General features: G+C 38.5%; 1 protein-coding gene across 3 annotated transcripts in view; it reads left to right on the forward strand.

Moving 5' to 3' along the window:
- Positions 1–1,576: 1,576 nt before the first annotated feature.
- Positions 1,577–15,319, forward strand: part of AMN1 (antagonist of mitotic exit network 1 homolog) — a 63,622-nt gene continuing 49,879 nt past the window's right edge. For 2 of the 3 annotated variants that reach the window (XM_057557338.1, XM_057557337.1), the window contains exon 1: positions 1,577–1,732. In XM_057557338.1, coding sequence (XP_057413321.1) covers positions 1,695–1,732 — 38 coding nt within the window. In that variant the 5' untranslated portion in view covers positions 1,577–1,694. Of the gene's footprint in view, positions 1,733–1,759; positions 2,028–15,319 lie in introns of those variants that run through there. The other variant, XM_007175678.2, reaches the window with a different exon arrangement.

Here is a 15,319-nt window from a genome sequence, read left to right on the forward strand (position 1 = left end):
ATAAACTCCTCGTATCCCCTGCTTCTTGCTTGGCCTTCCATGAGTTCCAGAGCAGACTCAAGCAGTTAATGATCAGAGCAATAGCCACAGGACTCCTAGCTCTCCTGAAGGGATATAGATAACAATCTGATGCATATCTTTGAGTTGTTCTGCAGAAACTAAGATCCCCAACCAGGTAGAGGATGTTGAACACACGCTGACCACAAGCACACAGACCCCCAGACTGGATGGAACCAGAAGGTTGATTCCTTCCCCAAACATCACCCTGTTACCTCACTACCAACCAATCAGAAAAATGTCCGTGAGCTTATCATGCACCCTGCCACCCTTGCCTGTAGTGTTGCTGCCTTTAAAAACTCTTGCCTGAAAGCCATCAGGTGAGTTCCGGTCTTTTGAGCATCAGCTGCCTGTTCTTCTTGCTTGGCGCCCTGTACTTTCCCTCACCACAACCCAGTTGTCAGTAGATCAGCTTGGCTTCAGGTAGGACACGCAGAGCCCAGTTCGGTTCAGCAACAAGGGATGTCCAACAAAACCTAAAATATTTATTTTCTGCCCCCTTATAGAAAAAGTTTGCCTGTTCCCTCCTCTACACGCACCTCACCACTCTCCATTGTAGCCATCCTGAACTATTTGCAGTCCCTAACAGACCACGTTTTTCTCTCGACCTGCTCCCCCCACCCTTCCATGGGTGCTCCGGTAGAACTAACTCCATCTTAGCATTTAACAGTTGTTCTGATTGTCTTTTTACTTGTCTGGTTCAAGTGTTCACCACTGAATCCTCAGCACCCAGCACAATCCCTGCCCTCCTTCAGTGCTTGGTAAATGCGTTGCTGATTGAATAAGCAGCATCCTGAAGAGATGAACAAGACTGGGTTCCAACTTTCAAAAGCTTACAAAAGGAAGACATATAAACAACAAATTAATCTACAAGGAAGAATGAAAAAGCACCAAAAAGTAGCAAGTACTCTGCAGCATAACCAAGGAGAGAGAATTCCACCTGGGGAAACGTCCCTCTTCTTTAGAAACCTTTTTGATTTGAACACAAACCCCTGTCTCCATGATGAAATTCTTACTGAGCTTTTTTGTAGGCACGTAGTGTCCTCATCTGTAAAATAAGGCTAAATAATTCCGACTTCACAGGATTAAAAGAATATGGTTAATTATTGAAAGCACGCAGCTCAGTGCGTGCTTTCTTACAGAAAGTGCTCGGTAAACGGCAGTCACTCTCGGATCCGCTAAAACTCTGTTTGACGGTCACGGAGTCTGTATCCAAAGGGGTCCCCGGTGTGCATCGCCAGATGCTCGGCCCAGCATCAAACGCACCCCTGTAGTAAGAACAGCGACCTCGCAGCCACGCGCGGCTCCAGGGGTACCGGGCTAGGTCGCGCGCCGGGCTGGCCGACTCGGGAAACCGCTGGAGCCGGCCCGCGGGGCTGCAGAACGACAACTGCCGCATCGCTTCTCTGAGCGTAAGGCTCCTTTCCCTTTTATCCCGCCGCCGCTCCGGCGCAGCGCGCCGGACTCCGCCCCAAAGGGGCTCGGCAGTCGTCAGCGCGCCCGCGCCTGGTCACCGGAAGAGGCGGGCGACGTCACAAGGGCCTACGCGTCTCGCGCGGGGCAGGAGTTGACAGACGGTCTCTGGCTGGATTTCGGCGGCCCCGGGACCGCGGAAGAGGCTTCCGAGGGCGGCCGCGATGCCGAGCCAGCAGCGAGTCAGTCAGCTCCTGGATCTGTGAGTCCGCCCCGGCCCGCCTCCCTGTCGCCCCGCCCCGGCGCCGCCCGCGCCCGCCGCCCCGCGCGGCTCCCCTTCCCCTCCCCCTTCTTGCCTCCCACCGAGGAGGCCCCGCGGGTGTTTCCAGACCTGGGTCTCTGATTTTGTCTTCACCTCGCTGAGGACCGTCGTGCCAGGGGGGCTGCCCGGCAGGCTTGCCCCTCTGGCCCCCGATAGATGTCCTATCATTCAGCCTTGACAGCTCCACGCCCGGGCGGTTCCTGGCAGCGGCCTGAAAAGGGAGCTGAAAGCCTTGGTAAAACAAAACAAAAAACAAAACAAAACACTAGATGGGGCTCTCAAAAGCCTTCAGCAAAGTTCCACCTAGTTACTGTAACTGGGATAAATATTGATTTTTTGACACATCGCTCAAATCCTTGATTGTGCTTGCTGGGTTCAGCTCCCGGTTCTGCTATTATCCTCCAGTTGTGTGACTATGGGAGAGTAACTTCACCACTCTGGGCCCTAGTTCTTGATCTACAAAGTTATTATAATAACAGTATCTATCTCATGGCGTTGTAGTGAGCAATAAGCTTAACATATTTAAATCCTTAGAAGGCTACCTAGTATTAAAAGAAATTTCAGAGAGCTTTACTTGATATGAATATTTTATTGAGGGAGAAACCAGAAGCACAGAGGCATGTAGTTACAGGATGGCTTATAAAGTGAGCATGAGGAAGTTGTTTAACCTTTACAATGGTTATTACGTTGGGAGTTTACAGACAGCAGGGGATTGGTTAAAAGTGATATCTTATGCTATTTTAAGAAGACGATTTAAGTTGATTATTAGAGGCATTTACAAGATATAACCTGTTAAGTGTCACTTATGTTCATGATATAAACTAGATTTGGTTTCGCTTATGCGGTCTAACTGGCTTGGTCAGCTTGGGGGATTTTCAAACCTGGTCTCCATTTATTTTATTTAAAAAGTCCCCGACTTTTGGTCTTTCTCTCGGCAAGCTGAGAGTGTGAACCAATATGGTGTTACTCTCACTACCCCTTTGATGTAGTCCTTGGGATGGATGGTCATGTAATTGCTGTTACCGGCAGTTACATAGTCACCCTGGACACGGTCAGTGGGATCATTGAGTTCTTCCAGTTGTCTAATCCTGATGGATAACATTTGATGTGTGAGTAGTCGCTGAAAGACATTTAAACTCTTGAGAGGATACAAGGCACTAGGGAGGTTAATATAATGACTATGAGGAGAATAATAGCCAAGGATTGAAAGATTCTCCAGAGCAGAGAGTCCCAGGAGCCATGATTTGACCAACTACATAAGGGAAGAAGCTTGCCTATTTGATTAAAGATTGGCATCTGATCTTTAAGATCTTTTTTTTTAATTAATTAATTAATTTATTTATTTATTTATTTATTTATGGCTGTGTTGGGTCTTCGTTTCTGTGCGAGGGCTTTCTCTAGTTGCGGCAAGCGGGGGCCACTCTTCATCGCGGTGCGCGGGCCTCTCACTCTTGCGGCCTCTCTTGTTGTGGAGCACAGGCTCCAGACGCGCAGGCTCAGTAGTTGTGGCGCACGGGCTTAGTTGCTCCGCGGCATGTGGGATCCTCCCAGACCAGGGCTCGAACCCGTGTCCCCTGCATTGGCAGGCAGACTCTCAACCACTGCGCCACCAGGGAAGCCCTAAGATCTTTTTGATATATTAACATAGAAACAACGTTTTTTTTTTTACCAGTTACAGTACATGCACTTCCATCTTGGGTGGTTAGGGTGTCTAAGGCTATGCAGTTGTCTAAAATAACTCTGGCTAAAGAATTTACAGATTCTTGCTGTAACTGTAGAGATTTTGCAGAGGATAAGGTCTCTCCCAATGAGGTTTAAGTGCAGTCTTTTGTTGGTGTCTTTTCCAATAAACTGAGTCTCTAGGTTCAAATATATGGGGCACATTGTCTTCTTTTGGAAGCAGATCACAGAAAACTTTATGGACCTGTGGAAATAAGCCTTTCAATATTGCATTAGTGCCTTATAGTACTGAACTATGTCATGATTACTTAGAATGGGATAAACATGAGGATGTCTTATTTTAGGAGGTGGTGTTATAGGTAAGCTTCTATCTAAGTAGGCTTCTATATGGTGTGAGCAATCAAGTATTCAATAAGAAGCATTTCTATGGAAACAAAAGAAAGGCAAAGATTAAAGATTAGTTGGAACAAATTATAAATGCAGTTGTTGAGTCTAGAGAGCAGCCAGTCGAGAAAATTTTTGGAGTTGAGCTTGGATTTTTAGAGGAAGGTGGAATGAAGGTGGCAGTTTCAAATTGATAGATTTTCCTGGTTTGCAGTTTGAATGTCTTTGATGATGTCATCAGGTGTTCTGCTGAGCTCTGAGTGGCCTACATAGAAGTAGGTATGAAGGTTGTCTTGTCTATACATGATCTGTTGTCACTTCTCTGAAGTCTATATCAAGACTGATAGCTTTTGCTTGTAGGGTTTGAGGAAAAGGACAGTTTTAGTTTTTATTTCAAGTCAGAAGGGTGGGAGAAAATTGAAAATATTAGTTTGGAGAGTCATAGCCAGATATTGGAGAAAACTAGAAGAGTTCAGGACCCAGTCCAGTTTACAGTTAGATACAAAACCTCAAAGACAATAAACAGGACTCGAATTTGATTATGAATATGCCAAAGTTTTCTGTTTAAACATAATTTTTCTCTCTGTAGTCACCTCATTTTTACCAAAGATAATCATAAGTAATTTGTTTGTAAAATAAGTCTAGTCTCTTTAAACTTGGCTTGTTATTTACATAAGTGCAGCAAGAATAGTGATTTTATGCACATTCTCAAATATGATACTCCAGTCAAAGCTTTGGTAATATCCAAGGGGCTTTATTGGCTCCATAAAGTCAACTTTAGATCCTTAAAACTGTCTTTATAAGTAAACTCAGGTTAAATCTTTAAAAGCCTCTTTATGCTAAGAAGGCAAGCCAAGGACTTGTCCAGTTGTGTCCTGTTACAAAGAGAACAGATTCTTATTGAATTTATGCAAATATCTATATTGCCATGAAAATAAGAATACTCAGTAAGGGTTTTTTTTTTTTTTTTTAATTTGTTTGTTTTAATTCCGAAGGGATCAGGTAAGGAGAAAAAGTAAATGTTTCAGTTTTGCTTACAAAAGTATACTTTACCAAATTGTTTTAAGTTTAGATAGCTTAGAAGGAGAGGAAAAAAAGGGTTCTTTAAACCTGGGAAACAAGCATTGAAGAACTGACAGTGTTTCAAACAAAGTCATAAAAGTTATAATTATTTTCATCAGTTCATTTGGTCCCATGTAATTAATCCTTGTTTTGCTTGATCTTGGGTTAGCAGTTTTATGAATTAAGCAGTTTCTCCATTAGAGTTCTAGATATTCTTACTCAGTTTAGTGGTATGAGCTTAGTTATCAGAAACTTGTATTCCAGAGTACTTGTCAGGGTCCTTTCCATGAATCTCCATAAAGACAAAGCATTTTGGCTTGTAGTTGATTGTAAATGCTTTACTGTGAAGCAAAACTTAGTTACCTATTCAGCCAAAGTGACAATTAAAAGATTTCAAAAGCAAATACAGAAAATTACATAGTTAACTATGTAACTTTCTTTGTAACTTTCGTAAAGTTACAAAGTTACAAAACAAAACCAAAAAAAAACCTTACCTCTTGTAATGTTGTAAAGATTCAGTTTTCCTAAGTAATTAAGGACCTGATAAAGATAACATGAAGCACAGGAAATTATTTTGCTAAGACATAGAATCTTTAGTTCCTAGACAGTTTACACAAAAGGTAAAGAAAAACCTTTCATAAAACAGTAAGTCTCCTACATATAAACAAGTTCTGTTCTGAGAACGTGTTTGTAAGTCCAATTTGTTCATAAGTCCAACAAAGTTAGCCTAGGTACCCAACTAACACAATCGGCTGTATACTGCTGCTTTTACGCTTACTTCCGGACATCCTGGGCTTGAAATAAAGATACTGTACTACTGTACTCTATACAGTACTGTACAGTAAAGTATGCAAAAACACAACCCTTGTAGAGGATGCACACATGTGACTATGTATGCCAGACACGTGAACTAACTTATGTGATTAGACATGCGAATGCACGTTCGCATCTTTGAAAGTTTGCAACTTGAGGGTTCATATGTAGGGGAATTACTGTATCTTATTAAGAGCAGACCAATAATTTAAGAAACTTTGTGCTTTTAACACAGAGGGGAAAAACATTCTAGTTTGTTTCAGTTTATTACTGAGCTCATTTTTTAAAACCCTTATAAATAAATCCATTTAATTTTAGCTAACTTTGACCTTCCAACATAAAATTTCTAAACAAGCACTTTCTATATCCATTTAGAGTTTGTGTTATTCCTTTTCTCTTTCTCATTCTGGAATGAACAGTAATTTTACTTTACAAAATTACTGTACAAAATTACTCTTTTTTCCATAACAAAAATACAACCTATATTCTTTGCATGCTCTTCTTGTAAAAATACATCCCATTTTCTTCTCATACTTTGTATACAAAGTTGTTTTCTTTCATTCTTGTTTCTAGTATTTTATTTTTATATATTGATTATAAATTTTAACCTTTATTAACGTTTATTTTCCAGTGAAAACTAGGAAGCATGAAGTTGTGAACTGTCATAATAGCAGCATCCTATAGGAGATTAGCAAATTCATGAATACATAATTACAAAAAATTATATTTTTTAGAGACGTTTTCTCACAGTACAATTTTTTCTTACAGTTTTTTGGAGATATAATTGACATACAGCACTGTGTAAGTCTGAAATGTACAGCATAATGACTTACATACACAATAAGTTTAGTGAACATCTATTGTCTTATACAGATACAAAATTAAAGAAATAGAAAAAAGGGTTTTTTTCTTATGATAACTCTTAGAAATTATTCTCATAACAGCTTTCATATGTAACATACAGCAGGGTTAATTATATTTATCATATTGTGCATTATATCCCTAGTACTTATTTATCTTATAACTGGAAGTTTGTAGCTTTTGACTGCCTTCATCCAATCCCTCCTGCCTCTGGTAACCACAAATCTGATCTCTTTTTCTGTGAATTTGTTTGCTGTTTGTTTTTGAAGTATAATTAACCTACAACACTATGTTAGTTACTGTTACACAACATAGTGATTCAGTATTTCTATACATTTCAAAATGATAACCACGATAAATCTAGTTACAGTGTCACCATACAAAGATATTATATAGTTGTTGACTATATTCGCCACACTGTACATTTCATACCCATGACTCATTTATTTTGCAGCTGGAAGTTTTGTACCTCTTAATCTTCCTCACCTATTTTTTTTCTGCCCCCCCATCCCCTCCCTTCTGGCAACCAGCTCTTTGTTCTCTGTATCTATAACTATTTCTGTTTTGTTTGTTCAGTTTTGTTTTTTAGATTCCACATGTAAGTGAAATCATACTGTATTTGTCTTTCTCTGTCTGACTTACTTCACTTAGGATAATGCCCTGTAGGTCCATCCATATTGTCGCAAATGGCTAGATTTCATTCTTTTTAATGGCTGAGTAATATTCCATTTTAAAATATATATCACATCTTCTTTATCCATTCATATGTTGATGGGTGCTTAGGTCGCGTCCATGTCTTGGCTATTGTAAGTAATGCTGCAGTACCAACATAGGGGTGCATATATCTTTTTGAATTAGTGTTTCTGTTTTCTGTGGATAAATACCCAGCAGTGGAATTGCTGGATCATATGGTAGTTCTATTTTTAATTTCTTAAGGAATCTCCATACTGTTTTGTATAGTGGCTGCACCAATTTACATTCTCACCAACAGTGCACAAGGGTTCCCTTTTCTCCACATCCTTGTCTACACTTGTTATTTGTTGTTTTTTTGATAATAGCCATTCTGATAGGTGTGAAGTGATATCCTTCTGGTTTTGGTTTGCATTTCCCTGATGATTAGTGATATTGAACATCTTTTCATGTATCTGTTGGCTGTCTGTGTGTCTTCTTTGGAAAAATATCTATTCAGTTCCACTGCTCATTTTTTAATCGAGTTGTTTGTTTTTTTTAATGTTGAATTGTATGAGTTCTTTGTATATTTTGGATATTAACCCCTTATCAGATATACTGTTTGCAAATATATTTATATTCAGTAGATGGCCTTTTTGTTTTGTTGATCATTTCCCTTGCTGTGCAAAACCTTTTTAGTTTGATGTATATAGTCCCACTTGTTTATTTTTGCTTTTGTTTCCTTTGCCTGAGGAGACGTACCCCAAAATATTGCTAAGACCAATGTCAAAGAGCATACTGCCTATATTTTCTTCCAGGAATTTTATGGTTTCAGGTCTTACGTTAAAGTCTCTAATCCTTTTTTTTTTTTTTTTTTTTTTTTTTTGCTGCGTTGGGTCTTTGTTGCTGTGCGCGGGCTTTCTCTAGTTGCGGTGAGTGGGGGCTACTCTTCGTTGTGGTGCCACGGTCTTCTCATTGCGGTGGCTTCTCTTGTTGCAGAGCACGGGCTCTAGGTGGACGGGCTTCAGTAGTTGTGGCTCGCGGGCTCTAGAGCACAGTCTCAGTAGTTGTGGTGCACAGGCTTAGTTGCTCCACAGCATGTGGGATCTTCCTTGACCAGGGCTTGAACCTGTGTCCCCTGTATTGGCAGGCAGATTCTTAACCACTGTGCTACCAGGGAAGCCCCTCTAATTCATTTTGAGTTTATTTTTATATATGGTGTGAGAAAATGTTCTAATTTCATTCCTTTACATGTAGCTTCCAGTTTTCCCAGGAACACGTACTAGAGAGACTGTCTTTTCCACATTGTATATTCTTGCCTCCTTTGTCATAGATTAATTGACCAGAAATGTATATTTCTGGGCTCTCTATTCTGTTCCAGTAATCTATGCTTCTGTTTTTGTGCCAGTATCATACTCTTCTGATTTCTGTAGCTTTGTAGTATAGTTTGAAATCAGGAAGCATGATACCTCCATCTGTGACCTTCTTACTCAGGATTATTTTGGCTATTGGAGGGTCTTTTATGTTTCCATACAAAATTTAGGATTATATTTTCTAGTTCTGTGAAGAATGCCATTGGTATTTTGATAGGGATTGCACTGAATCTGTAGATTGCCTTGAGTAGTAAGGTCATTTTAACATTTTTAATTCTTTCAATTCATGAACACAGTGTATCTTTCCATCTATTTGTGTCATCTTCAATTTCTTTCATCAGTGCCTTATAGTTTTCTGAGTACAGATCTTTTACCCCCTTAGTTATATTTATTCCTAGGTATTTTATTCTTTTTGATGCAGTTGTAAATGGGATTGTTTTCTTAATTTCTCTGTCTGATAGTTCATTGTTAGTATACAGAAATGCAATAGATTTCTGTATATTTATTTGTATCTTGCAACTTTACTGAATTCATTGATGAATAATGGTAGGATTTTGGACAGTGTCTTTTGGGTTTTCTATGTGTAGTATCATGTCATCTGCAAACAGTGATGGTTTTACTTCTTCCTTTCTGATTTGGATTCCTTTTATTTCTTTTTCTTGTCTGATTGCTGTGGCTAGGACTTCCAATACTATGTTGAATAGAAGTGGTGAGAGTGAGCATCCTTGTCTTGTTTCTTATCTTAGAGGAGATGCCTTCAGCTTTTCACTGTTGAGTATGATGTTAGATGTGGGCTTGTCATATATGGCCTTTATTATGTTGAGGTATATTTCCTCTGTACCCACTTTGTTGAGAGTTTTTTATCATAATGATTGTTGGATTTTGTCAAAAGCTTTTTCTGCATCTATTGAGATGATATGATTTTCTTCTTCAATTTGTTAATGTGGTGTATCACATTAATTGCTTTGTGGATGTTGAAACATTCAAGGATGAGATTGGTTCAATCTCATCCCTGGGTTAAATCCCTATTGATCATAGTGTGTGACCCTTTTCATGTATTGTTGAATTCAGCTTGCTAATATTTTGTTGAGGATTTTTTGTTTATGTTCATCAGTGATATTGGCCTGTAATTTTTTTGTGTGTGTGATATCTTTGTCTGGTTTGGGTATCAGAGTGATGCTGGCCTCACAGAATGAGTTTGGAAGCATTCCTCCTTCTGCAGTTTTTTGGAATAATTTGAGAAGGACAGGTGTTAACTTTTTTCAAAATGTTTCGTAGAATTCACCTGTAAAGCCATCTGGTCCTGAACTTTTGGGAGGTTTTTAAATTACTGATTCAACTTTATTCACATTCATAATTGACCTGTTCATATTTTCAATAGTACAGTTTTTTAATCTAGCAAAAGACATGTTTATTATAACCCCAAGTAGCTTTTATCTGTAAAAATTAAGAAGCCAAAAACTTATGATAAATTTATGTTTAGCAATTAATGTTTCAGTATATTATCTTATTTGGAAATGATCTAGATATGATATAATAGATAATGAATATCCATCATTTAAGTTAACTTAGTATAAACTTTTATCTTACATCTATTTAATTTACTTGTTTTTAGTAAGTATGCTTGGATTAAACATTAAACAGCTAATCATCATCTTATATTGTTTTTCTTGCTGCCAAATTTTGTAATGTAGAGATAGCACGAGCTTATTTTACTAGTAAACCTGGGTAGAAATGTTTGTATATTTGCATTATATTTAATGATGACAACCCTGAGGACAAGCCTATTTTATTAAACCAATACATTTCAGTTAGCTTTTATTTACCAAAAATCATTCCAGATCACACAAACTTGAAAAGCATTTGGATTGGTTTCTATATTTCTGAGAGTTTTAAGAGCACTTAATTTATATAAGTGCTTATTTTCCTTTAAGCAGATTAAATAGAGCTCTTTAAAAAATATCACAGACCATACATGAATTCGTATGTACATAAATATATAGACAGACACAAACAGATTGTATAATTTTCATTTTTAAATTTTAACCATGTGTCAGGCACAGTAATATAAAACTCAAAAGAATAGCTGGATCCAAATTATTTCTGGCAGATGGAATAAATTAAGGTTACCTGCTTATGGCTAGAGCTTTTTACCAAAATTTTTTTTATTTGTGTGCTGTAAGGATTCTTTTAGAGAAGCTATTTTTGGAGTTATTTTGTCTTTTAGAAGCTTTTGCCTACCATTGTCTCTGAGAAGTTTGGAATATTCTCTTTTTAAGGGTGTCCCTAAGGTGGACTATCTTATCTAAATTAAAGGTTCCACAAAGTGGCTACTGCAATTCCAGTCGTCCTTCATAAAGTTCACCCATTTTTCCAAAGGCACAAGATCCTGGCCTGTGATTTGGACCAGGTGGAACCCATCTTCACCTTAGATTCTCTAGGACATCTTAACTCTGAGGGGTCCTGTTTTTTTTTTTTTTAAAGTTTGCAGGAAAGTAGTCATCCTGAAACACTTTTTTTTAAGTACATTTTTTAAATTAATTAATTAATTTATTTATTTTTGGCTGTGTTGGGTCTTCGCTTCTGTGTGAGGGCTTTCTCTCATTGTGGCAACTGGGGGCCACTCTTCATCGCGGTGCGTGGGCCTCTCACTATCGTGGCCTCTCTTGTTGCGGAGCACAGGCTCCAGACACGCAGGCTCAGTAGTTGTGGCTCACGGGCTTAGTTGCTCCGCAGCATGTGGGATCTTCCCAGACCAGGGCTCGAACCCATGTCCCCTGCATTGGCAGGCGGATTCTCAACCACTGCGCCACCAGGGAAGCCCCAAGGGGTCCTGTTTTTGAACAGCTGTTCTGAAACACAGGGAATTACACTTCCCCCTCTTTTTCAACAGAATAGGGTGACTTCTCAAAAAGTTTCAACAATAGTTGCGCAATAAAATTGGAGAGCTCAACACGAAAGGGAGTGAAGCTTGGATTCAAGAGAGGTTTACTGTGAAACTTCTTGGTCAGTGAGAAAACAGTGAGCATAATGGGATCCATGAGTACTGGCACTTGTTTACTCACCAGCCTATTGACTAATCAGGGATCTTCTGTAGGTCCCACTTCTGACACCAAAAACCGTCAAGAGAAAATTCAGAGAGATTTATTTGATACGAATATTTTATTGAATGAGAAATAAGCTATTCGTGAACAGAGAGACTTCAAACTGAAAGTGGTTAGAAGCTCAGAGGCATGTAGTTACAGGATGGTTTATAAAGTGAGAATGAGGAAGTTGTTTAACGTTTACGATGATTGGTTGTTACAGTGGGAGTTTACAGATGACAGGAGACTGGTTAAAAGTGTTTATCTTATACTATTTTAGAAGATGATTTAAGTTCTGCTTATTGTTATCAGAGGCATATACAAGAAATAATCTGTTACCTTTTGCTTATGTTCATGAAATAAGCTATCAATAGATTAAGTTTAACTTATGCAGCCTAACTGGTTTTGTTTGCTTGGAGGATTTTCAAGCTTGGTCTCCATTTTATTTTACTTTAACACTAGCAAATAATAAACACCACTAAATGTTAGTTATTGTTATTATTGGTTATTTCACACCAGAAATTGTGCTGAAAATTACAGTTATAATGGCAATTGCTTCTCTCCAGGAGCTTTCAGTCCATTATTATTCCCATGTAAAAAAGTTAAGGCTAAGGAGAACAATCACTATAATCTACTGAATGCCTTCTAAAACAGTAGGATTTTACATTTTCGTTATATCTCATAAACTTCTGGCCCTTGGTCCACAATCAGTTTTCATAAAAGGGAAATCTGTTGATTCTCCTTTGTGTAGACTCAGACTTGTGTAGAGTCCTGAGAAAAGTATCTTGCTTTAGTTCTTGGCGAAACTTTTACACCTCATCCAAACAGAATATCCTTTCTGTCAGTAAAGACAGAGTAGGTTAAGGGTGCAAGTTAGGAAAACAGACTACATGGGTTCTATACATACACCTAACATTTACTAGTTATACAATCTTGAGCAAATGTTATAACTTATCTGGGATTCAGTTTTCTCATCTGTAAATGGAAGATGATGATATTATTACCTACCTTACTGAACTGCTGTGAAGATTAAAAGCCAGTACATGTAAATTCCATAAAACAGTGCTTGGCACATAGTAAGTATTCATTTACGTTAGTTATTAATGTTATATCATACCTACCATGGAAAGCACTGTAACAAGGAATATGTTACCTAATACCTGACCTTTTTTCTAAGACCTAGCTTAATTCCTGCTCTTAGTTCCAATCTCTATTCTAAGGCTCCTTGAGGGTTCCATGCAAATGATCCTATGAACTCTTACGACCAGAATCAAGTCTTTTGTCTCTTTGTACCCACAGTTCCTTATTTTTAGGAGTTACTATTCAGTTAAGCATGTACTTAAAGAGGACATGTGGCCTATGAAGCACTATGCTGATGATTGTTGGAAATAACTAGCATAAAAGAGGTGTAGTCTTATGGGACTAGCACAAGACAAGTATATGAATAAATATAATCTAGGTATAATAATACCACAAAAGCTGGATTTACAAATGGGAGGAAATGCATTCAAGAGGGAGTACAGGAATTTCCCTGGTGGCTCAGTGGTTGAGAATCCGTCTGCCAGTGCAGGGGACACGAGTTTGATCCCTGGTCCAGGAAGGTCCCACATGCCGCGGAGCAACTAAGCCTATGCGCCACAACTACTGAGCCTGTGCTCTAGAGCCCACAAGCCACAACTACTGAGCCTGTATGCCACGACTACTGAAGCCTATGCACCTAGAGCCCGTGCTCCGCAACAAGAGAAGCCACTGCAATGAGAAGCCTGCGCACTGCAACGAAGAGTTGCCCCTGCTCGCTGCAACTAGAGAAAGCCCACATGCAGCAACGAAGACCCAATGCAGCCAAAAATAAATAAATAAATTAATTAATTTTTTTAAAAAGGAGTATAATAATAAGAGCAAAGCCTTGATGAACAGGAAAGTTAGGAATATATGAGAAGACCAGAAAATAGTATTTCTATTTGGCTGGAGAATACAATATGAATAGTGTAATAGTAAGACATAAAGCCAGATAATTAGGAGCAGAACCTTGGCCACCAAAATGAAATAAGAGTGTTTAATTCTGTAACATGGGAAGCTATCAAAGGTTTTGGAACTGCTGGGGGCAGAGGGAGAGTTGAATTAGGGAGCAATTAAGAATAAGAAGACAGGAAACTTTTAAAATTTTGGAAAGGAGTAAGGAGAGCCCAAACTAGGAGACATATGTGAAGATGTTCCTGCAGAATTCATTCTGGTAAAAGAGAATTGGAATGTCCATCACTGGGAGAGGTGCCATGGAATGTTATGCAGCTATTAGAAAAGTAAAGAGTAGATGTGTATATGTTCACATGGATGGAACTTGAAAACATAGTGCTTAGTGGAAAAAAGAGGAAACGAATATATTAAGAAAAATTATCCAAACATTGGAATTAAAGCAAAAAGATGACCATATGACCTTCATTGTCATACTAGAGTGTTGTCTCCCATGTAAAGGTCCACATTTGCCTTTAGGATAATATTTTCTAACCTTTTTTGGAATGAGATAGTCAGACTGACAGTTGTTCAGCAGGCTATTTCTGGGTTACCTTGGGTTTCTGTTACTTTGGTAACAAGGTAAGGAGCTTGATCCAGAATAGCAGTCAACTGTTTTACTAAGTGCACTGTTAAGTACACAGGAATGGGACTTCTCCGTGATGGAAAACTGCTTGGTTTACATCCTTGCATACGTTCCTAACCTCTTCACTGGACCAGCACTTTGAGTAGCACTGCCTTGGAGAATCCTTTGAATCTGTGATATGGTGAACAATTTTGAATTAGGGGAGCAAGGAAAGGCAAAAATTTAAAATTACTGTAAAGTTTTTAGCTTCGTTGACCAGGAGAATGGTGATATCATTAGGTAATTGTGGAGGAGTAAGTATCTTTTCAGGAAAATTAATCAGAACATCCAGTTGAAATAGGCAGTTAGAAATATAATTTAAAACATTTTTAATTCAGTTTATTTAAACTAAAAAATCCCAACAATTAACCCATTTCTCCCACCCCCCACCTCTGAGAACCACCAATCTGTTTTCGGTAGCTATGAACTTTTGTTTGGGGGTTTTTTGTTCTTAGACTTCACATACAAGAGAAGTCATATGGTATCTGTCTTTCTCTGTCTGACTTATTTCACTTAGCATAATGCTCTCTAGGTCCATCCATGTTGTTGCAAATGGCAAGATTTCATTCTTTTTTATGGCTGAATAATATTCCACTGTATATATACCACATCTTCTTTATACATTCATCCACTGATGGACACTTTTGTTATTTCCATATTTTGGCTATTGTAAATAATGTTGCAGTGAACATAGGAGTGCAGATACCTTTTCAAATTAGTATTTTCATATTCTTTGGATAAATACCCAGAAGTAGAATTGCTGGATCATATGGTAGTTCTATTTTTAATTTTTTGAGGAACCTTTATACTGTTTTCCATAGCACCTACAACGATTTACATTCCCACCAACAGTGCACAAAGATTCCCATTTCTCCACATCCTTGCCAACACTTGTTATTTGTTTTCTTTTTGATAATAGCCATTCTGACAGGTGTGAGGTGATATCTCATTGTGATTTTGATTTGTA

The sequence above is a fragment of the Balaenoptera acutorostrata genome, chromosome 11, assembly GCF_949987535.1.
Source record: "Balaenoptera acutorostrata chromosome 11, mBalAcu1.1, whole genome shotgun sequence".
NCBI classification, from domain to species: domain Eukaryota; kingdom Metazoa; phylum Chordata; class Mammalia; order Artiodactyla; family Balaenopteridae; genus Balaenoptera; species Balaenoptera acutorostrata.